This window comes from Rattus norvegicus, chromosome 3 (genome assembly GCF_036323735.1).
Source record: "Rattus norvegicus strain BN/NHsdMcwi chromosome 3, GRCr8, whole genome shotgun sequence".
Lineage (NCBI taxonomy): Eukaryota > Metazoa > Chordata > Mammalia > Rodentia > Muridae > Rattus > Rattus norvegicus.
In genome coordinates, this window is record NC_086021.1 from 176,598,301 (window position 1) to 176,621,921 (window position 23,621).

General features: G+C 50.9%; 1 protein-coding gene and 1 long non-coding RNA gene across 11 annotated transcripts in view; one reads left to right on the forward strand and one right to left on the reverse strand.

Moving 5' to 3' along the window:
* Nucleotides 1–19,210, forward strand: part of Slc9a8 (solute carrier family 9 member A8) — a 57,853-nt gene extending 38,643 nt beyond the window's left edge. For 7 of the 10 annotated variants that reach the window (XM_063283885.1, XM_063283884.1, XM_006235645.5 and 4 more), the window contains 8 exons: nucleotides 177–315; nucleotides 2,513–2,618; nucleotides 8,107–8,223; nucleotides 10,256–10,338; nucleotides 11,436–11,547; nucleotides 13,592–13,812; nucleotides 15,662–15,808; nucleotides 16,295–19,210. In XM_063283885.1, coding sequence (XP_063139955.1) covers nucleotides 177–315; nucleotides 2,513–2,618; nucleotides 8,107–8,223; nucleotides 10,256–10,338; nucleotides 11,436–11,547; nucleotides 13,592–13,812; nucleotides 15,662–15,808; nucleotides 16,295–16,402 — 1,033 coding nt within the window. In that variant the 3' untranslated portion in view covers nucleotides 16,403–19,210. Of the gene's footprint in view, nucleotides 1–176; nucleotides 316–2,512; nucleotides 2,619–8,106; nucleotides 8,224–10,255; nucleotides 10,339–11,435; nucleotides 11,548–13,591; nucleotides 13,813–15,661; nucleotides 15,809–16,294 lie in introns of those variants that run through there. The other 3 variants (NM_001025281.2, XM_017591797.3, XM_063283887.1) reach the window with 3 other exon arrangements.
* On the reverse strand, nucleotides 3,618–15,662 carry LOC134486208 (uncharacterized). Its single transcript, XR_010065051.1, has 2 exons — nucleotides 15,234–15,662; nucleotides 3,618–4,959 (listed from the first exon to the last, which is right to left on the reverse strand). It is a non-coding gene; the product is annotated as an uncharacterized LOC134486208 (long non-coding RNA).
* Nucleotides 19,211–23,621: the final 4,411 nt, after the last annotated feature.

The following is a 23,621-nucleotide window of genomic DNA, read 5'->3' on the forward strand; positions in this document are numbered from 1 at the left end:
GGAGCCCCAGAAACTGCCTCAGTGCCTGGACATGTAGGTGACGGACCATAGGAGCCTGGAGGGACAGGTGGGTTAAATGGCAGGAAAGGGTATTCTGAGAGGCGCTGAACGATGCCCACTGATTCTAAGGACTGGGTCAGGAGCACTTTAATTTTCTCTGTTTTCTTTTTTCCTAGCACGGCTGAAGGTCTAACAAGAAAACATATGTCAGATGTCAGTGGGTGGCAAACATTCTCACAAGCCCTCGGCTACTTCCTCAAAATGTTCTTTGGCTCTGCAGCGCTTGGCACGCTGACTGGCTTGATTTCAGCATTAATATCCTTTTAGCACGGGGGCACAGGGCACAGGGGTCATGTTTGGTGGTGTCTTGCCATTTTCTCAGCTTCCTCAAGGACCCAATTTAGTTTGTTTGTTTGTTTTTTGGTTCTTTTTTTTCGGAGCTGGGGACCGAACCCAGGGCCTTGCGCTTCCTAGGCAAGTGCTCTACCACTGAGCTAAATCCCCAACCCCTGTTTGTTTGTTTTGAGACAGGGCTTCTCCACATAACCTGGCTGTCCTGAAACTCTTTGTAGATCAGGCTGGCACCAAACTCATAGAGATCTGCCTGCCTCTGCATCCCAGGTGCTGGGAGTAAAGGCATGAGCCGCCCAAGGACCCAATTTTAATGTAAAGTTTTATTTAAAAGAAGGTTTTGTGCTAAGCTGTGATTTGAGAAAAGCTCTAAGCCTGCACACTCTTAAATTTAACCTCTGAAGTATCGGGATACTTATTTCTCATCAAGACAGTAGGGTCCCCTCAGCTGGCCTTGAGCTTGGTATCCTACAGACAACAGGTTTGCCCAGCACACCCCTAGGATGCCATTCTTTCTCTCTCCCTTCCTTCCTCCCTCCCTCCTTCCCTCCTTCCTCTTTTTATTTTTTGGGACAGGGTCTCTACAGAACCCTGACTGTCTTAGAACTCACGATGCAGACTAGGCTGGCCTTAACTCACAGATTCATCCACTTCCCTCTGCCTCCCAAGTGCTAGGAACATGGCCAGGATGCCATTCAAAGCCACACTGTTAGGTGGCAGATTTGACCTGGATTCCTGCTGCTGGGGGATGGGAACCATGTGCAGATGACGCCATTCCATCGCTGTCTTGGTTTTTACATCCAGAAAACAGAATTTTCTTAGAGACCGTAAGTTGTTTTAGGTTAATTTAGCTTGGGAGAGCTGTGTGCATGTGTGTACAGCGTTGGAGGAGGCCATCGGGAAGCTGGGTGTGGTGGCACACAGCTTTGCCCTTTCATCTCTGAGTCGAGTTCCAGGACAGCCAAGGTCACACAGGGAGTTGCTCATCAGGTGCCAGGAACTGAGCTCAGTGGGTGGGTCTGAAAATCATACCCCCCACCCCACCCGGGACAGCTTCTCTGGAAGAGAGGAACGGGCTTTCAGGGAAGTGTCATCCCCCCACGCTGTTTGTACTGTGTGTGCTGCTTACTAGCTAAGGGCTCTTAGGCAGAGAAAGAAAGACTCCTTAGAGCAGCGGGGCATAGAAGTAGCACAGGCTGCACAGTGGCTCTGCAGCCATCTGGCCCATGTCCCCAAAATGGCTACATGGCCCTTCTGGAGCAGTTTGTCTCTGATTCAGCTGGGACATTCTTGCCTGGCTTCAGGTTTGTGTCCTACCACCCTGTTGAGATTTCTGGCTGCTCCTCTGGCTGGAGGCTGAAGGCAGTGGAATCCGTTGACAGCAGCTGCCCCAGCATCAGAATGAGGAAGACACTCAGTGCAACATTCCCCAGACTTCAGGTCAGCAGTTAAGAGCACTGCCTGCATTAGAGAGGACCCAGGTTCAGTTCCCAGTACCTACATGACAGCTCACATCCTCATGAAACTCCAGGTCTAGGGGACTGGACCCTTCTGACCTCTGTGGGCACTGTGCATGTGTGGTGCACAGGCAATAGAGGGAAACCGCTCACACCATAAAAAGCATGTCAGAGATAGAGGTGCATGCCTGTAACCCCAGCATTTGGGAGACCAAGGCAGGATTCCTGTGGTCAGCAGGGCCACAGAGCAAGATTCTGTCTGCGAGAGAGGCAAAATGTGTGGGACATGGTCGGTGGTTTGCAAAGGAGAGGTAGCAGAAGAGTGGGGACGGGCATGTGCTACCTACAGTCCTTCGGTGGAGTTGGCTGTCTTCAAGGAGCATATATTGTTATTGTAATGAGGCAGACGTGGGAACACGGGCTCTGTTAACAGGGGCATGAGTATGGTGTTGTGAAGGGCCATTCAGCAGGATGGTGAGTCCCTGAGAGCAGGCAGTAGAGTGACCTGTGTCTGCAGCCCCAGTCTCTTAGGTCAGCATTTCGGAATGTCTTGTCAGATTCTAGTTTCTACAAAGAGAACTTTCACTGAGAAATTTCCCACTGTAACCAAGCCCCAATTGGCATCTTTTGTGGTGCGCCCCTCCCATCGCCTTGCACCTGCCTGTCCAGTGCCCTTTCTCCTTTTTCCTTGACACCTGTGCCATGTGTTGAAGCACATTGACCTGAGGAAGACGCCTTCCCTGGAGTTTGGCATGATGATCATTTTTGCTTACCTGCCATATGGCCTGGCGGAGGGTATCTCACTCTCAGGTAAGAGGCAGTGAGTACCAGGAGGCTGGGACCTGCCTGTTCGGTAGAGGCTTGGCATGGGAGTTGCTTTCACTCGGCAGAGACACAGGTGCTTAGTGCCCCTGTTTTACCACAAAAAACCTGAGGCTGACAAAGAGTAGGTACAGTGCCCAACAGGGGTAAGGAATTGAGGTGGTGGCAGAAAGGTCAGGAGTTCAAGCTCATCCTTCACCACATAACCCATTCAAGGTTAGCCTGGGCTATGAGTTTCTGCCTTGGAAACAAAATCACATTCCTGAGGTGGTTTAACAAGTGAAGGCATTTGCCACCAAGACTGATGACCTTGCTTTGATCTCCTGATTTTCCATAGTGAAAGGGGAAAAGCAACTCCAAAAGCTGTCATGTGTGTGAGGGGGTGAGGGGGACACGACAGATAAAGTAATAGATAAATGTAATATTTTTTAAAGGCAGAGGCTAGAAAGATGGTCCAATTGGTAAAGTAAAAGCTGTGATAGCAGGAAGATGTGACTTTGGGCCCACACTGCTCAAGTAAAAGCTAGGTGTGGTGTCATACCTGTGACGATAACCCCAGTACCAGACGCTAAGACAGGAGGAGTGCAGGCCAGTGAGAGAGACCTTGCCTTAAAAATGAGATCAATAGAGGAGACACCTGATGTCAGCCTCCACATGCACACACAGTATACATGTGCATGCACCCTCATGGATGTGCACAGTGTACACAGCACAGAAGCCAAACAAAGACACATGTGCTGCTCCCTAGCTGGAATTGGAACCGTTATGTATTGACTCTTGAACCAACGTTCAGAACCTGCTTGACGCAACTCCCTCCAGCAGCTTCCCATGAAACCATACACTGCAAAATGTGGCTGCTCCTTAATATAGTGGGGCTTCTTAGACACAGTAAAATGTGTTGTTTGTTTTGATTTTCAAGATGGGAGTTTTACTACATGGCCCAGGCTAGCCTTGAGCTTGAAATCTCCTGCCTCTGCCTCCTTAGCTGAGATGTCAGACATGCAGTCCCTTATCTGTCAGTCCCACAGGCTTAACCTTGACATCCCCTGGAGTGGCACCCAGCTGACTCCTTATTCAAAGTTGTCAGGCAGCTAGAGAGGTGGTGAGATTCAGACCCTGGCTTTCTGGACTCCCAGCTACAGCCATCCTTGCCCCAGCTGGAGGAGGAGGGGCTGTCCACCAAGCCTGGCTCCTAGCACCGTCTATGCTTCGAACTCAGTCAGCAGCCCCTTTCTGTGAGCTTTTTGTCCCAAGTGGTGTGGATCCTGTGGCTGCTGTGTGTCAAGTTATAAGGGCACCAGTCTGGATGGGGAGGCTCTGCAGGTCGGGAGGAAGCCTCGTGCCTTGTCCCCATGTACAGGTAGAGCTGAGCAGGGAGGGCTCTTCTTTTTTTTTTTTTTTTTTTTTGGTTCTTTTTTTCGGAGCTGGAGACCGAACCCAGGGCCTTGCGCTTCCTAGGCAAGCGCTCTACCACTGAGCTAAATCCCCAGCCCCAGGGAGGGCTCTTTTTGACAGCAGCTCCTCAGCCTTAGGTAAGGGTTATCCATGTAGGACCCATTGAGGAGAAGCACCACACAGACTGGGCTCTGCTATGGGGAGGCTTCTCCTTTAAACTGCAGTGGGCCCACATCCCTGCAGTCATCTATGTGTGGAATTCTGCTGAGTTGTGACAGGTGTGTGCAGTCATATGCTCCTGGCAGGCTGGAGAGGGGGCCTTGCCCCCATAATGTGTCATCTTTGTTCAACGGGAGCTACATTATTAACGGTTCTTTCCAGATGTCACTAGATGAAGTCATGTGACATACAGTGATTAGTGATTGGTGCCTGATTCTGTCTGACAGTGGTGGCAGGAAGCACTACCATCTCACCGTCCAGGGCTGAGGAGGGTTTTCTACCTTTGGCTTGTAAACGTTCACAAATGTTTTCCTTTGTGTGGGTGAGTACTTAGGATTGAGGTGACAGACCAGTTTTACTATGTTAGTAACTGCTGAGTGCTTGACAGTGACCAATTCTGCTGGGGTTGAGGGGTGAGCAGGGATCACGCCTTTAATCCCAGCATTTGGGAGGCAGAGGCAGGAGAATCTCTGTGAGTTCCAGGACAGCCAGGGCTACACAGAGAAATCCTGTCTTTTTTTTTTTTTTTTTTTTATTCATTTATTATATATAAGTGCACTGTAGCTGTCTTCAGACACACCAGAAGAGGGCATCGGATCTCTTTACAGATGGTTGTGAGCCACCATGTGGTTGCTGGGAATTGAACTCAGGACCTCTGGAAGAGTAGTCGGGTGCTCTTAACCGCTGAGCCATCTCTCCAGCCCAGAAATCCTGTCTTGAAATCAGAAAGAAAAACAAAAACAAAAACGGCCAGTTCGTCTGGTTTTAGCAGATCATGGGCATATACATTAAAAAGAACTTTTAAAAAAATTTCAGGTATTTTTTTTGTGTTTAGCTAATCCATGTATCCTCCCAAAAGTGAGCCCCAGTTGCACCATTTCCTCCCTTTGATGTCTTTGTATACAGGTGGTGTTACAGTAGGTGAGGTATTCTTTGTGTCAAGATAGGGTGGTAGCCTGTGTGGAGAGGCACCATGGAGTCTCGTGGAGTGCTCATCTGGGCTCTCCTGTGGCCCCAGAACTGGCCAAGCGCCCATACTTTCCTTGGCCCATGGCAAAGCCTCTGGGTTCCATGCAGAATGGAACCCTTCGCATCACTCGCTCTCAGAAGTTTAGAAAATTTTTGGTAAGAAACAGATTCCCATCATCTCAGAAGTGGAGTTGGGCCAGCCCTACAGGGCTGCAGCAACCTAAGGAAGAGCAGTGCATTGGCCCTGAGGGTCACTGCTACATCCAGTGTTCTCCAGTTTCTTACCCCCTGGCCAGTGCACCTTGGCCATCTAGACCCCTTTGGCCACACTGCCCCCTGCTGGATTTGAGCAGCATTGCCTGGGACAGACTGCAAGAATGTCCACACTGCAGTGTCAGGCTCAGGTGCCTCCTGAGCCTCTGGTCTCCAGAGCAAGTATTTACAGGCCCTCCTGCCAATACCTCTGTCTTTGTAGGGTGGCTCAGTGGTGGTCTGCCTGATGATTGCATTGTAGCTTGGGACTCTCTGGTTAACCCTGTATCAAGATGACAAGCGTTGATGGTTCTTGTTGAAGCCCAAGACCACTCCCTACTACACCCTCCCTCCCTCCTAGTCCATGGGTGCTTCTTGCTGGGGGCTGCTGTACAGAACTGGGGAAGGGGCCCAGGGCTCAGGCCAGGGCCTTGAGTGTGTTCAACATGTATCACCAGAGCTACTTTGTCTGCTGACACTTTTTTGTAAATTTTTTTTTTAAGATTTTTTGTTGTTTTATGTTTTGAGAACAGGGTTTGTATGGTGTAGCTCTGACTGTCCTGAAACTCAACACAGATCCATCTGCCTCTGTCTCCCAAGTGCTGGGACGAAAGGTACTTGCCACCATGCCTGGTTAGACGTATTTTCTGTGAATGATCGTGTACCACATGAGTGCCTGTGAGCTGTATACGGTTGTTAGCCACCGTGTTGGTGCTAGGACTCAAATGTCATGGTGTCAAGATCCAGGAGCTAAAAAGCAGAATTTTTCAGTTATCTTACCATCATAAAAAAGGTACATGTTATGGGTTTATGGTCAGACAGTTAACATACCATGAAACATTTTATGGTTAGTTATGGCTATAAAATGGAAACAGTCTACAGTGTGTAATTGACAAGATTACAATGGAGTCATCTGTCCCTTAACACAATCCTAGGTCCTTTACAAGAGCAACAAGTCCTCTTAACCATGGAGCCATCTTCCCAGCCTCCTGGGGTCGCCCTTTGATGGCTGTAGGGCCTTACCAAGATGTTAAGAACAGGTGGAGGCATGAGTGCTGGGACTCCCACAGGAGTCTCTTGTCTGCCATCCACAGGGATCTGAGGGTCTGGGGCCCACCCTGCCTCTTCCCCTGGCCATCTTTTCTGGAGTATCTTCTTGTCTGTCCCCTTTTGTAGGCAAGATGAAGAGTAAAGGAAAGTGCTCCTTCCTGGGGTATTGGGGGTAGAACACTCCAGTCCTTCTGTCATGTGCACGGCAGAGCCTGGTGGGGATTTCACAGAGCAGGTGGCCTGATTTGCGTCATCTCAGAAGCTAGTGTGTGACACTCCCTTTGCACAGGTGTAGTCTGCCAATTAAACCGTCTCTCCCCACAGTGATGGAAGTGAATTGTAATGTTGGAACTTGACTCACAAAGTTTGATTTTCAGTTTATGTGTGTTGCATCTTGTGCAGTGGCTTTTAAAAAAACCTCAGCTGCTTCTGCCTAGATGCGGCTCTGATAAAAGAACCTATGTAGAGCCTCCAAGTAGCAAAGGGGAGCATGCCAGGCGGGCACAGCTAGAGGAGCAGTCCTCTGAGAGCACACAGATGGCTGAGCCATGGGAGAAGCAGTCCTGGATAATAGGTCACTCTGTATCTGAGAACAGTAACTGGTGACTATGGGGAAATTAAAATGAGAGTATTTTAAAGGTCCGTCAGATGGCCCCCCCTACTCATCACACCCGGGTTTGGGGACTTTTCCCCTGTGGATACAGTGCCAGCTTCTCATCTAACCTTTAAGCTAAGGCTAAGTATCCAGTGATGCTTACAGCTATGGAGCTGTTAGTTCACACGGCTCATCTTCCATTCCTCTGGCTGTTGTGGGGGTCAGGATTGTACCAGCTACAGCTGAGGGAAGACACCTGGCTATTCTGTAGCTTCTAGAAGTCCTCAGGACTGTGTATTTGCCTCCACTCCCAGTCACCTCTCTCCCTCCCTCCCCTGCCCCCATCTCTTCCTTCTCCACCCTTCTTCCTCACTTTCTTTGTCTCCGTATGTTTGAGGCAGAGTTTCAGAGCGCTGGTTGTCCTCAAACTTTCATCTTCTGACACTTGGGATTACGAGTGCATGTGCATTGCATCGGCTCCTGCTCTTCAGAGGGGGGTGCGGGGCTCCTTGCTTGTTAGGCAAACAAATGGTCAACTACCAACTTCGAGCTGCACCCACCTCCTTCTGTGCTTTTTCCTTTTTACGTGTGTGTGTGTGTGTGTGTGTGTGTGTGTAGGGTGTTTTGCCTGAATATGTAACATACATGCATACATACATACATACATACACACACACACACACACACATGTATATATGTCTATATTATCTATAATCTTGTATACTGCATACCTGGCACTCATGGATGCCAGAAGAGGATATCGAATCCCCTGGAATTTATTATATATAGTAGAAAGCTGCCTTGTAGGTGCTGGGAACCAAACATGGTTCCTCTGGAAGAGCAGCCAGTGTTCTTTCCCTCTGAATCATCTTTGCGGACCCTCCCATTTTCTTAAGCCCCTAATGTATTTGGGATATGGGGAATCTGGGCTGAGTGTTGTTTGGTTTGCACATCTGCCCGTGCTCTGTGTCATGTCTGCCCTCTGCCTCTCTCCAGGCATCATGGCGATCCTGTTTTCTGGCATCGTGATGTCACACTACACACATCATAACCTCTCCCCAGTCACTCAGATCCTCATGCAGCAGACCCTCCGGACTGTGGCCTTCCTGTGTGGTGAGTCCCACCTCTGAGTAGCCACACAAGCTGGGATCCTGCCTGCCTGCCTGGGTGAGGCTAGGATTTCTCCCTGGCAGCAGGGCACAGAAGCCCTCCAAGCCCGGCCATTACTGTGCTCCTACCTCCAGGGCTGGCTCCTCCGGCTTTGTGATTCCATAAAAGACATGAACATCTGATGACTGTAGATTATGGTCAGAATTGAGATGCTGTAGAGCGTTCTGGATGTATGATGTGACAGTGCACACACATGTTCCTAGGAAATGATACTGAGGAAGGGTGGATGACCCCACCATAAGTCCTGGACTCTTAGGGTGGAGTTTCAAGAGCTTTGTGAGCCCAAGGCTTTCCAGCTAGGGGCACTGTGAGTTTGTAAGGGAGGATGTCCTAGCACCGAGAGGACTCCGAGCCAAGTTTCCCTAGGCTAAACATGAGGTCTTTCTGTTCAACAGCAGCAGCTGGAGAGCTTCCCCCACATCTTTCCCTGACCCCACTCCTGTTCATACCCGAAGGGAAGCATGCCACCTTTAGCCATTCCTATACACACTCACACACACTCTCTCCGCCTCATTCACTCACTCTATCTCAGGGCTAGGCCTCGGTTGCAGCCTCAGCATCCCCTGGTGTTGAGGAGCCCTGTTTGACTTTGGAGCCAGGATGGTAGGGCTGGCCGTGGGAGGCTGGGTAAATAGAGATTAGGGAGCCCATGGCCAAGGAGCAAGCTAGAAGACAGCCTTCTAGTGCCTGGTAGCCATTTGACCCACAGCTCTTACCTGAAAGCCTCAGCCTAAGGTTCTGACTTGGCCTGACCCTCACAGGGCAGGGAGCAGAGAACAGCACACTCCTCAGCTTCTGCTCTGCACCCAGACCAGCTTTACATGCTGGGCACACGCATGCCCTGTCCTGAAGCTCTGTCAGACCCTCCATGGAATTCATCAGGCATGTACTTTCTCCTGACCATTTCCACCAAGAGAAGTTTAGCTAGTGCACTAGGCTGTTGTGACGTAAGCTGCATTGCCAGAAGCAGCCTATGGCCACCCTGAGAGGTTGGGTTAAGCCACCCATACGTTCTTACTGCCAGGGAAAGGAAATAGGCCTAGGTGCATGGATGTAGAAGTCAGTATCGAATAGGAAGGCATCTCAGGCAGGGTAAAGATGGGTGAGCACCCTGCCCGGCTGTGGGCCACACAGAAGGATACACAGCAGACTCTGCAGACGCTGCTGAGCCAGGGTAAACGGCCTCACCATCCCTGTCTCCTGGGTGTTGGGCTCTTGTGTATGTGTCGGGGGAGATGGTTTAATCAGGAGCCTGGAAAGTTGCTTTTGTTTTCTTTTTGGTTTCTTTTGTTTTTGTTTTGTTTGTTTATTGAGACAAGGTTTCTCTGTGTAGCCTGGCTGTCCTGGACTTGTTTTTGTAGACCAGGCTGGCCTTGAACTCACAAACATGCAGATCTCCCTTCTAAGTGTTGGGATTAAAGGGGTGTGTACCACCATGGCAGGAGCCTAGGAACCTGAGAGGTGCTGTTTTCAGCACACCAAGTGCAGCCGAGCCTCAGAGTGGGCCTCCCTGCAAGTTCTGTGAGTTAGCTTCCTCTCGAACCTACTGGGAGGATGTTACCTAACATGCCCCTTTCTCATCTGTCATGTGGCCCCACAGTCACATTCTCTCAATTTCTGCCACTTTGCTGCCCTATAGGATCCTGGCTGATGAGTGTTCAGTAAATACATGGTGGGAGCTTGGTTGGTTACCTGCTTATAGTATCTGACAGTTAACTCATTCTTTTGTGAAATCCTCAGTAGCAAGGACCATTGCCTGTGTTGTAGTAAGAAAGAAGCCAGCTGTGGTGGCTCACACCAGCAATCCCTGCACTCATACTGCATTCAAGGCCAGCCTGGGCCAAACAGCAAGACCCTACCTCTACATCCACTCCCCACTCCCACCCCGAAAGACTAAGTACAGAGTCTGACACAGTGTTCCTACTGAATTGTAAGAAGAACTGGGATGACTGATCTGTTCTTTGGTTTCTTTCAGAAACATGTGTGTTTGCATTTCTTGGCCTCTCCATTTTTAGTTTCCCTCACAAGTTTGAAATTTCCTTTGTCATCTGGTGCATAGTAAGTATTTTTTCTTATTTCTCTCATTGAATGGCTTAACATAGTAACTACATGGTTTAGAATCATTTTGTAACTGTTCAGAGTCAACAGCTACAGAAACATGCTTCTGTTGAAATTTTTTTTTGTGTTGAAGATCTCAGACATAAGGTTCTCAGCGTGTTACATTTTCAGTGTCCCTGAATGGCGGTCTCCTTTAAATAGTGGTTTTAGCCAGGGCAGGGCAGTGATGCCCATATCCCAGCACTTGGGGGATGGAGGCAGGAGGATCAAAGAATTTAAGAACAGCTGAGTGGTGTTGGCACATGTCTTTAACCCCAGCCCTCAGGAGGCAGAGGCAGGCAGGCCTCTGTGAGTCCAAGGCCACCCTGGTCTATGTTACAAGTTTCAGACCAGTCAGGGCTACACAGTGAGACCCTGTCTCCAAAGACAGTGAAAGGTTTTAACTATATGCTGTGTTCAAGAATAGCCTAGGTCCCTGTCTCTTGTGTCCTATCTCCATCCCCACTTCTGCAGAGCAGCTCGCCTGTCAGTCTGTCCTGGGAGTGCAGGTTCGGGGAACTTGGGAGACCTTGCATACAGAGTTGCGCTGGTTTGAGTTGTAGGCTGTAATTCAGGGCTCCACCCAGGACCTCCCCATTTCATGGAGCTGTAGTGATCAAAGCTTAAAAGTCCTTGGCAGAGGCTTTGCCTTGAAGCAGGCCTAGGACCTGAGCCACCTGTGTGCTCCCAGGCAGACCTCACACAGCCCACCCTACTTGCTCTGAGGAGCCAGCCCCCACATCAGAGACAGAGGTGCCTGTGTGCCCTTACCTCTGACTCTACAGTGCAAAATGAGCCACCCCAGTATGGAGTCTTGGTTGTCCCTTAGCTCACCTCTAGGCACTGCTGGGAGCTTTGTTGATGCTCACCTTTGTTTTGGGGCTGTGTGACTAAAGCTTGCTAGTCTCTTCTCTCCAAAGCCTCATCCGGGCAGAGCCAGGGCAGCACACATATGAACTTCTGCCTCTTGTGCCTCTATACGACTGAGGGCAAGGCTGCCTTAGACACTGGTGTTAGCTTGAAGACACCACCTACATTGGGCATGTTGACCTTGGCAGGTGCTGGTTCTGTTCGGCAGAGCTGTCAACATCTTTCCTCTGTCTTACCTGCTGAACTTCTTCCGGGATCACAAAATCACCCCCAAGATGATGTTCATCATGTGGTTCAGTGGTGAGTGGCAGCCAGGGTGGGTGGGCCTGGCTCTTAAAAAGTGGTACCATGGGGTTGGGGATTTAGCTCAGTGGTAGAGTGCTTGCCTAGCAAGTGCAAGCAAGGCCCTGGGTTCAGTCCCCAGCTCCGAAAAAAAGAAAAGAAAAAAAAAAGTGGTACCATACGGCACCCTCACCATAGCACCATGGAGTGGGTGGTCTTTTAGCAAGGACCCTTGGTGGACCTGAGTGTGTGTGGTGTGGTTAGTATGGAGAGGCATGATGTGGTATGGTTCTACGGATGGGGACTTGCCCCAGGGCCTCCTTATGCTAGGCAGGCACTTTGGTACTTGGCCCCTTGACCCAGCTGTCACCATCCCTCATGAAAGGCAGGTTACTTCTCCTTCTGCTACAGAGTCCTCATTGCTGAAGCTGAGCATTGCAGGCTCCTTCTCTATGTAACAGTTCTGGCTACCCTAAAACTCATTTTGTAGACCAGGCTAGCCTTGAACTCAGAGATCTGCCTCCTAAGTATTGGGATTAAAGGTGTGTGCCAGCACTGCCCTTTGTCCCTTAGGATCTTTAACTTTCCATATGTCTCCTATTTAAGTTTCATTAGCCAGGTATGCTGGCACAGGCCTTGGATCCCAGGAGAGACAGACAGAGCTCTGTGAGTTCAAGACCAACTTGCTCTTCATAGTGAGTTCCAGGCCAGCCAGAGCTATATAGTGAGACCCTGTCTCAAAAAAATTAAATTAAAATAAATGAATATATTTGAAGTATTTCCATGTGAGCTGAACTCTAGCATCACCTTTATAATGTCCACTCCACTTGCTTCATACTTTTTCATCAAAAAACCTTTTTGTAAAAACTGTGAGGGGTTGGGGATTTAGCTCAGTGGTAGAGCGCGCAAGGCCCTGAGTTCGGTCCCCAGCTCCAAAAAAAAAGAAAAACAAAACAAAAAACAAAAAACTGTGAGCCATGTTCACTAGTGTTTAACTAGAACACCAGCTACTTGGGAGAACATGGCAGAAGGTTTCTGGTTTGAGTCTAACCCGGACCCTGTCTCACACAAACATAGCAGTCCGGTTGATCTGAAACCTGCAGTATAGACTAGGTTTGAACTTGCAGCCATCTTCCTTGCCTCTGCCTCCAAAGTGCTGGATTACCACCATTTAAACAGTCTCCTCCCCCAGCCCCAGCTCCTCCCCCGCTCTCATTTCCTCTACTTTGCCCCCTTCTGCTGTGCTGGCTTCTGCAGCATTAGCCCTCAGCTTAGTGTAGCTGCTGGGCTTCTGCTTCCCCTCCCCACTGTTGTTACCAGTGTATGGAAGACACTGTCCCCTGGGGCTCCCCAGTCTCCCACCCAGAACTTTCCACTGACTGCAGTGTCATCCTAGGGTCTGACCTCACCTCCCTCTGTACCTGCCCTTTTTATCCATCCAGCTCTCCAGAACAGCCCTTCTCTGGAACCCAGTTTCATACTCCTCTGTCTCTGGGTGCTGTGGGCTGCAGTAGGTTCCTTAGGCTGGGGCCTACAGCCTACCTGGCTTGCCCTCCCTTCTTGGGAAGCAGCATGGTAGGTTGGCATACTTGGCTCCCTTCATTGGCACTGGCTGGGCATGTGTGCACACTGAGCCTATAGGTGCCTGGTCCCATATCCTGTGGCTCTTGTGGCTTTGGAGAAGCAGAATAGCTACCCCTGCTTGTGTGCCAAGGAGAGTGGCACACCTGGTAAGCAGGTTTCTATGATAGGCAGCTCTAACTGGTGGCCTGGGGCACTGAGGGAGGACTCAGCCATCAAAGCTGTTACATGACAGATGATGGGTCCCCAAATACACCTGCTACACAGGATGGCCTTTGTCATCTTGTCTGGAACCAGCCCATTCAGAACATGCAAGAGAGTTAAGCCTGGCCACCCTGCCTCTTACTCTGGAATCCTGGGCCACTCCTATCAGATACAGGTCCCACTGTTAATGATGCTGAGCTGAAGCCACCCTGGAGCCACTTCCTTCTCTTTCCCTCCCTTCCTTGTGTGGCCCTGAATCCCCATTTGCCATTCCCAGGTCTTCGAGGGGCCATTCCCTATGCGCTGAGCCTGCATCTGGGTCTGGAGCCCATGGAGAAGCGCCAGCTCATAGGCACCACCACCATCATCATTGTGCTCTTCACCATCCTGCTGCTGGGCGGCAGCACCATGCCCCTCATCCGCCTCGTGGACATCGAGGACGCCCGGGCTCGCCGAAGGAGCAAGAAAGATGTGAACCTCAGCAAGACTGAGAAGATGGTTAGTGAGCTGCGGGCCCTGTGGCCTGGCTGCCTTGGAGGCCAGGCCAGGCCAGGCTTCTGGCGGCTGGGACTTGATTACCTCAGGGCCAGCAGTGCAGCCTGAGAGTAGGTGCAGGACTTGGTTTCTGAAGCAGGGCTCTTTGGGGTAGGGTGAAGTCTAGCTTGGTCCCATGCCAGACTCCCAGGAGAGGCCTCTGCTGCCAGGAGCTGAGGCAGAAGCCCAGGTCAGGGACCCAGAGCTTTCAGATGATGGCATTCCTCAGTGTACATTTACACTCGATAGGGCCAAGAGGATGGTGGTAACTGAGGACTGTAAGTAGGGTGGCATCCTCAAGGACAAAGGGTCTGGCTACATTGGAAGCTTAGCCTTCTGTAGCCTCTGCCCACCCCTACTTCCTGTGAGCCTCCTCCTGCAGCCAGCCTACTCTTGGGCTGGGACCACCAAATTCTTGTGCTGTAACAACCCTGACTCCTGATCCACCTTTCCGCCCTACCCTTCCTACGTTTCTGAGATGCACTGCCCTTCCTGTTTGAGGGTCAGTCACCCAAGTACCATCTAAGATTGGGGAGGCCAGGGGCTGGGGATTTAGCTCAGTGGTAGAGCACTTACCTAGGAAGCGCAAGGCCCTGGGTTCGGTCCCCAGCTCCGAAAAAAAGAACCAAAAAAAAAAAAAAAAAAAAAAAAAAAAGATTGGGGAGGCCATGGTCCAGGGTTCTGCAGGTGCTCCTCACGTTTAGAGGTCTGTCTTCCCAGCTCTCCTAGCTGAGCCCTGTGCTTGGTGTGCTGTTGTGCTCTGTTTTTTGTTTTTGTTTCCTTATTTTCAACCTTTTTAAAGCACACGTGTGTCTGCGTATGTGCATGCCATGGTGTGTGTGTATGGGGTGGGGTGCTCATGAATGCAAAAAGAAGAGAGCATTTGATCCTCCAGAACTGGAACTGTAAGCAGTTGTGAGCCACCTAACATGGATGCTGGGAACTGAACTCAGGTCCTGGAAAAGCAGCAAGCATTCCAAACCAGTGGGCCATCTTTCCAGCCCATATTTTGCTTTTTGAGATGGGTCTCACTCTGTCACTCTGTAGCCTAAGCAGGACTTGACTCTGTTGTAGCTCCAGCTGCCTTTGCAGTCTTGTTCCCTCCCACTCCCAAGTGCTGGGAGTTAACAGAGGAGAGCCCTGTGCGGACCGACATTCCGGCCAAGGCCATAGCCACTCTGGGATAGTCAGTCCAGTGGGTGGGATAATTAATGCACTGTTTTGGCCAAGGCAGTTGGAATGTGCAGGGAGCTGCAGGTGAGAAGAACACTGAGGCATAAGAAGGGCTCCAGGCAGAGCCTGCCCCCAGTCTCCCCAGGTCTTCCCAGACCAGTAGTGGCACTGGGAACATGTTAAATATGCAGATTCGGAAGCCTGCCCCTGACCTGTTGTTGCAGAAATTGTAGGTTTGGCTGAAACGTATGCCATCTTCAGGTTTCTCAAACCCAGAGGCTGACAGGCACCTCCTCCACTTTCCTCTGCATTGCAGGCCCAGGCCAGCAGGACCTTGCAGCTTTAGAGACTTTTAAGTTCAGTCTTGTTGTCACTGGACCACCCTGCTTAGGGTAGGCTTTAGGGTCCCAAAAGGTCTGTGCCTGTGGGGCTGGGGATTTAGCTCAGTGGTAGAGCGCTTACCTAGGAAGCGCAAGGCCCTGGGTTCGGTCCCCAGCTCTGAAAAAAAGAACCAAAAAAAAAAGGTCTGTGCCTGTGATCACCTGTACTACAGCAGTGTGTATTAGGGTAGCATTCTGGGAGGAAGGCGGACTGGGCTCCCAGGGAAGTGTTGGCTGATGCTGACAGCTCTGTTGCATAGGGAAATGCTATCGAGTCAGAACACCTGTCTGAGCTCACTGAGGAGGAGTACGAAGCTCACTACATCAGACAGCAGGACCTCAAAGGCTTCATGTGGTTGGATGCCAAGTATCTGAACCCCTTCTTTACACGGCGGCTGACACAGGAGGTGGGCACCTGAGGGATCCCTTGCCTCCCTGCAGCCCTGCAGTGGCCATGGGTGGGAAGGGAGCAGCTGCTGGTGGCCAGGAAGCAGCCCTGCCCTGCTGCTCTTCCTGCTCTGCACACTGTGGGAGATGGATGGGCTTCTGATGCTGAGTCATCCTCCTGCCTGCTTGGGGGGGTGGGGGGTTCTTGGCTTCCTGGCTGCTCTCTCTCTCCTTCCAACCTGTGTCTGATAGCACAGCACCTTCCAACCCTCTGAGCATGGTGTCCTTCAACAGCCAAGCAGCAAAACATGTTCCCTCCTTATGCAGAGCAACAAACTGCAAAGCTGCCACAGAGCCGACATCTAACTCCAGAGGCCCAGCTTCTGACACGTTTCTCCCTCTGCCCCCTCACCTGTCAGTAGACACTCCTGTTACCTCCAGCCTCTTGTCACCTGACCCTGTCTGTCACTGACTCACTGACAAGCCTCTTACATATCTTCCTCCAGGACCTCCATCACGGGCGTATCCAGATGAAAAGCCTCACCAACAAATGGTATGAGGAGGTCCGTCAGGGACCATCGGGCTCTGAGGATGATGAGCAGGAGCTGTTCTGAGCCCACAGTGCCTCCCAGAGCCTCCTCAGAACACAAGATGGTAGGTCAAGGGCTAGTCCTAGCTAGGAAGCTTCAGGCCTCTGGAGCATGCTGGCTTCCGAAATGTGATAGGCCTCTATGACTCATGGAACCAGACAGACCCAGGCCAGTGTTGTTCCTGGGCCTGTAGAGGATGGCAGTCGCCAGCCTCCTCCTGCCTCTCTGCCAGGCCACAGAGAAAACTTTGGGAGGCTGCTTGCTCATCTCACACCTGTCTGGGCCATGCCTTCCTCACACCTCTGGAGCAGCTGCTGGCGGGCACATCTGCCATTGTCTCTGAATTGTCAAGGTGCCTTGGTGTCGGCAGCAGCAACTTCGACCTGTACCAAGGCCAAGAGACTCTGAAGCCTCACAGTCCCTGTTCTGTGTCTTGCACTCCCTAAGAGAAAGACTGAAGGCCTGGTACTTCCAGCCTGCCTTTGGAAAGGCCGCTATGGCCCACCGTCCTGTGGGCACAATGCAGATGTTTACACTGGTGCCTGGCAGGGGTCAGCCTGTAGGCTTCCAGGAAAGGTGTTCGCCCATCGCCTGGGCTTGGAGTGTTCTCTGAAGAGACAAAATGGAAGCACAGGATCCTTGGGGGCACCTTTCCCAAGTGTGGGAGTCACCTCCATGTCTCCTCTCCCACCATCTCATCTCTCATTTCTGCCCTCTGTCTCCCCAGTAGCCTCTTTCTAGACCCTGTAATGTGAAACTCTTTCCATCTACCTGCTCTTCAGAGCCGAGCTTTGTCTTTTACCAATTTCTGGAGCTCTGCCCTCCATGCTGGGGCCCCAGCTCTCCAAGACACCAGGGCTGTGCTCCCCACTTTGGCCACTTGGATTCCGGTGACTTTGGGCCACAGAAATACGCACCCATGCATGTCACAGGATAAGGTGCTGGATCATACCACAGGCAATGGTTGTTGCCTGATGTCCTCACCTGCCCTTTTATAACTGCTGTCCTCTGCCCATCCGTGGCCCTTTGGCAATTACCCATGTGGCCCTAGTCCCCCATTGTACTCTGGGTGGCTTAGTTGTGTATGATCCTGACTCACAATGGGGACACAGTGGGCTTTGTTACAGGTGGTTCTGACCTCAAGTGCTGTGGTTCTGATGTTGGGAAGGTCAACCAGGCCTCTAAGGCCCTGCCACCTCACTGTGCTGCAGAACTGGGTGAGGGTGAGGTTGGAAGCATGTAGTTTGCTTCTGTACATACAGTCCTCTTCCTTGGCTCTCACCTTAGCACTGGATCTGGAGCTGCTCTGGCCCTGTGTACTTTTGGGATAAAGGGGCTGCGCTCAGGCTGGGTTCTTCTCTTTCTCAGAACTCAGGCTCCGTCTTTGAGATGGAGTCAGGCCACTGTTCAGCTGGCCCCTTGTCTCCAGGTCTCCTGTCCCTGGGACATTTCTTGGCCTCCTATTTCTATCTGAGACTGAAGCCAGCTTCCCAGAGCACCAGCTCTGTGCACTAACTAGTAGGCACCTCTGCCTCTTGCTGGAGGATATAGGCTGAGCACCCTGGGAGACTGCACAGCCTTTCAAAGCCATTGGCCAGGGAGCAAAGTGCTAGCTGTTTTTCATTGTTCAGATGTTTTACCTGAGAAACAAACTGTTGCCATCACATCCTCAGACCTGCTAGTGCCGTTGTGTGCAGTTTTGAAGGCGTAAATGGTACAAGATGCCGTCCCAGTTGTGCTTGGAGTTTCAGGTCTAGGCCAAGGGACAGGCCAGCTGGGCACACAGAAGGTAATACTTCAGAGTAGGGAGAGACATGGATGCCCCTGGGTATCTGGCACTTTAGCCAGTGGTACAGGCCACAGAGGTACAGGCCACACGCTGTACCTCCCAGTGGTCCATCCCTGCAGCGCATATGAGCCAGGTCTTGGAATCAGTGACAACGCTTTCTGCAGTGCTGTGGTCACAGGGTCCCTTCAAACAGCCCTGTCCAGCATCTTGACAGGCTGAGGGGCTCGGTGTACAGATTTCTTTCTGTGGATGCCAAGAAACTGAGCAGAGAGCCTTCTTAAAACCCACCCTAAGGGCTACCAGGTCCATGTGCCCATGGTAGGGACCCAGCAGATGCTAGCCTGACCCCTCCTCCCTTAGCTATGTAGGTACATGTGGTAGAGGTTGGCTGCTCCTGGCTCAAACAGGAGGATCCAGTAGCTGTCTACCACCCACCAGGTTTCTAAGATGCCATGTGGAGACGGGGTCCACCCCATTCTCTTCAGAAATAGCAGCTTGTTTTCTCTGCTGGCATGTGTCCAAGCAGCGAGAGCAGACTGGTAACTGAAAGCACATAGGAGCATGAGGCAGTGAGAGCCCAGGGGAGGAAGCCTTCTGGTGACCCTGCTTCTGCATCCTGCCTTCCCAGCTGTCCACCAGTTTCAGAGGAGGTGCCATGCTCCCTCACCCAGGCACCGTCATATGCAGTGGCTGGCCCTGTTTTAGAGCCATGCAACACAGGCCGGTGAGTGGTAGAGCTGCACTGCTTCCACAAGGGGAGGCAGAAGGCTCTCCTCACAAGCCTGCTTGCTTTCTTCTCTATCAGTGGAGGGTTTTGGAAGCCCTAGTTTTCTGCTGTGATTTAGGGAGGCCAGGTTCAAGGTCCCTGGGACCTTTGCTGCTTTGGGAGGGGCCTGGGGTCTGAGCTAGAGGGAAGCTTGTCACTCTTCGGGAGCTTTCCTCTTGCCTGTCTGCTCCCCTCACCCCACCGCTGAATTGGGGAGGGGTGTCCCAGGCCACATCACTGGATAGTTAGAAATAAATTGCTGTGCAATCAAAGCTGACCTCTGTTGTGTCACGTGTTTGTATACTCCTAGGTATGGCTCTGGGTCCCCAGAGCTCTGTACGACAGCAGCAGGCACATTCCAAGAAGTGCAGTGTTTAGGAGAACAGCTCTGGCTCTCAGTGAGCAACACTTGAGGCAGAGTGCTCACGCTAACCATGACTTCCTCCCAGGTTATCAGGAAGCCATTGCTCAGGGCCTGCTGCTGCTTGACTGCATGTTGGTTTTTGACAGCAGAAAATGGAGACCTTCTCCACGATCTGCAGCTCATGCAAGCACACTTCCTGAAGGAGCTGCAGCCAGCACCAAGTACTGGTACAAGCAGAGCCTGACAGCAAAGCTCAGTGGTCAAAAGCCATGTTTTCTGGTTCTTTCCAGCTCTGAGACTCCCCCGCCCACACCAGCTACCCAGAGAGTGAAACAGTCCCTGTCCATATCTCCCTAGCACCAGCCACAGGATGCAGGTATGAGGCCCCTCTGCTGACATTGTGTGGCCTCGCCATATCAGGGAGGGCTGCCTGAGTGTGACAACTGATGGGAACTCAACCAGCCTTGAAGTCAGGGCAGACACTGGTGAAGAACAGGTCAGATACCAGGATGCCCTGGCGGTCCTGAAGATGGCTAGAGGTTTTTCTGAGTAGTGTCAGCCTGGAAGAAAAGCCTCAGTTCCACTGAAGGATCCCACCTGATCAACTTCAGAGAAAGCCAGAAAGTAGAGAGGAGAAACAGGAAGAAATAGCTTCCATAGAGGCCAGAGCAGCTTTGGGGAGAAGGGTCCCAGAGCCCCAACCCAACCCATCACAGAGCTCAACAAGTCTGAGGAAGAGATGTTTTAGTGAATGCTAAAAACATTGCTATATGGGAGGCAGAGAGGCAGGGGAATCTCTGAGCTAGAAGCCAGCTTGGCTTACATAGCAAGTTCCAGACCAACCAGGGCTATACAGTGAGACCAAAATCAAACATACTGTCAGGCCTAAGTGGTGCACACTCATAATCCCAGCACTAGAGGCTGAGACAGGAAGAAGGCCACAATTCTGAGCCAACCTGAACTAACTATAAAGAGTGCCTTTAAAAAGGCAAGAACAAAGACACTACTAACACCCTTGAGTTCTCTCTGTGTGCCGCCATGCTTCTCTGGGTCTGCAGCTTTCCTAGGAAGAGAGCTGGGCACACTCCCAGATCCACACTCCTGTGAGCCCCTTGTTGAGGAAAGGTCTCTGACCCAGGATGGCCGAGAGATCAGCACCTTGGAGAGCTGCCCACGGTTTCTTTCCCTTACATAAAACAAGGTGTAAAACCTGGGCCTGCGGCTACCTGCCATTCCAAGGCCTGGGGAGATGGGGGCGTCCTGAAGGTGGCAGAGCAGAAAGCACTCTTCTAGTTTCTTGAGACAGGGCGTCTCTGCATAGTTCTGGCTGTCCTAGAATTCACTGGGTAGACCAGTGTGCCCTCAGGCCCAGTGATCTGCCTGCCTCTGCTTCCGGAGTGTTGGGATTAAAGGCACAGGAGGCCAGGAGCCATCTCTCTAAAGTGGATGCTAGGAACCAAACTCCTGTGTTCTGAGAGCAGCAAGCACTTTGTTTCACTAAGCCATCTCTCAAGTCCTACACCTGGCATTTTAACTTGGGTTCCGGGGAACAAATCAGGTTCTCTTAGGAGGCAACGTTCAACCAAATGAGCCATCTCCCCAAACCAGCTTTCGTTTCACATGAAGCTAAGACATCGTGGTGTATACTTAGAATCCAAGCATCTGGGAGACTCGGGCCAATGCACTGCTTCAAGTCTGAGACCAACACGGTCTCCATGGCAGATACCAGCCAACAATGACCAGAGAAAACATTTATGTGGTATGTGTATCCACTCATTTCTGTGTGGTTTTTCACATGTCTACATTCAGACCAGCCAGGGAGGTCCTTTTATAGAAATGAAATGATAGAAATGAAAGATCCCATTGCTAATCAGAACCGGGGTGCTCCGTGTCAGTGTGAGTGAAATGACAGCTAAGCAGGAGTGACTCCAGAGGGCAGGGCCCCACATGCGTCCTGCTGAAGTACAGTCTGTCTCTCGTGTGTTTGATGAATGCTGAAGAGCCAGAGTGCGTACCACTCCATGATAACAGGACGGCAGGCAAAACTAGAGCTGTCACAGAAGGAACATCTGACCAAGTTCCAGATGCTTCCCCAAGAAAAGCAGCAAGCCAGGGCCACCTTAGCATAGAAAGGGCTTGTACTGGCTAGCCTTTTGTCAACTTGACACAAGCTGTTGTCATTTCAGAAGAGTATGAGTAAATTACCTTTATTAGTAAAGTGCCCCCACCTGTGGCCTGTGGACAGGCCTATGAAGCATTTTTTGTCTGTTTAGCCCTGGCTGTCCTGTATAGGCCAAGCTGGACTTGGAGATCTGCCTCTCCCAGAGTTGCTGGCATTAAAAGTATGCACCACCCCCACTGGCATATGGGACATTTCCGTGATTGCCACGTGAGGGCCCAGCCTACTGTGGGCCGTCCCACCCTTGGGAAGTGGTTCCAGATACTTTAAGCAAGGCAGTAAGCAGCATTCCATGGTGGCCAGAATTCAGGAGACGATCCCTGCAAGAGGATCACAAGTTTAAGGCTGGCCTGAGCTATTCAGTGACAGTCTCAAACCCCTCCCCTTACACACATGAACAACACTAACTGGACTCAGGGTCATTGTGATGGTTTGCATATGCTTGGCCCAGGGAGTGGCACTATTAGGTGCGGCCTTGTTGGAGGAAGTGTGTCACTGTGGGGGTGGGTTTGGAGACCCTCCTCCTAGCTCCTCCTAGGATGCTGAGTTTGTTCCTGGCTTCCTTCGAGTGAACATGTAGAACTCAGCTCCCCCTGCACCATGCCTGCCTGGGTGCTGCCATGCTCCCGCCTTGATGATAATGGACTGAACCTCTGAACCTGTAAGCCAGCCCCAATTAAATGTTATCCTTTATAAAACTTACATGGTCACGGTGTCTGTTCACAGCAGTAAGACCCTAAGACAGTCATTAAAGAAACAAAGACATGGAGCTGGAAGGGAACATGATAAAGAGATTCTGGGGAGAGGCGATATGATTGAAATATACTGTGACTGGGTGTGTGTGTGTGTGTGTGTGGTGTACACCTTTGATGCCAGTACACTCAGGAGGCAGAGGCAAGTGGATCTCTGAGTTCAAGGCCAGCCTCTTGGACAGGAGTTCCAAAACATCTAGGCTACACAGAAACTTGTCTCCAAAAAAAAAAAAAAAAAAAAGCAAACAAAACCCTACTTAATGGGGCTAAATAGCCAGGCCATCAGTTAAGAGGCCGATCAGTTGCTCTCACAGAGAGGAGTGCACTCCATTCCTCACATAGAGGTTCTGAGTCATCGGTCGTAGCTTCAGTTCTAGGGATTCCACACGCACTTTTGGCCTCAGTGGGCACAGCACGCACCGAGAGCACAGACAAGTGCACAGGCAAAACACCCATACACATAGAGAGCTTACACATGTAAATTAGGACGACGCAGCAATAACACACCACCTCCCATGTAGGTAGGCCAGTGTGTCAGAACCAAGCCAGCTCCTCTCAGGAACTGAGCTAACCCATGATGGTTCCTGCAACAGCACATGCAGGAAGGAAGGACTTAGGGAGAGGCAACCGATTCCTAGGGAACCAGGAGAGTAGGCCATGTGACAGCAAGACTGGACTAAGCAAAGCTCAGGCACTTGCAAACCAGCTTCTATGAGTCACTATATATATCCATGAGCTCTGGGTTTAACCATTATCCTGCCTCAATGAAGGTCTTTAATATATGCACAAGCATGTGCAAACCTGCACGCACATTCACACACATAACCCTCAAGAAAAAATGGGAAACTGAACTGGGACTCCTATGTTCTGTAGGGCAGCCTTAGTGGCAATGGCCATTTAACATCCATGTTCTGGGCTGGGAGAGACTTGTCCGGTGGCACGTCATTTGTCTAGCACACACAAGTCCCTGGATTCATTCCTCTACATGCCCCAAAGGTCAACATCTTGCAGTGTGGGGAACTTGAGCTTGATGCAATAAAACATATACACATGAAATACTTTTTTAGGAAGTAAAAAAGTATGGCTGTCTGGGCTGCATGTATGGATGTACACCACGTACATACCTGGTGCCTACAAAGGCCAGAAGAGGGTGCCCTAGAACTGGAGTTAGAAATGGTTGTGAGCGATGATGTGGATGCTAGGAATTGAATCTGGGTCTTTGGAAGCAGCCAATGTTTCTTTACATCTTTTTTTTTTTTTTTTTCTTTTTTTCGGAGCTGGGGACCGAACCCAGGGCCTTGCACTTGCTAGGCAAGCGCTCTACCACTGAGCTAAATCCCCAACCCGCAGCCAATGTTTCTTAACAACCACTGCACCATCTTACCACCTGCCA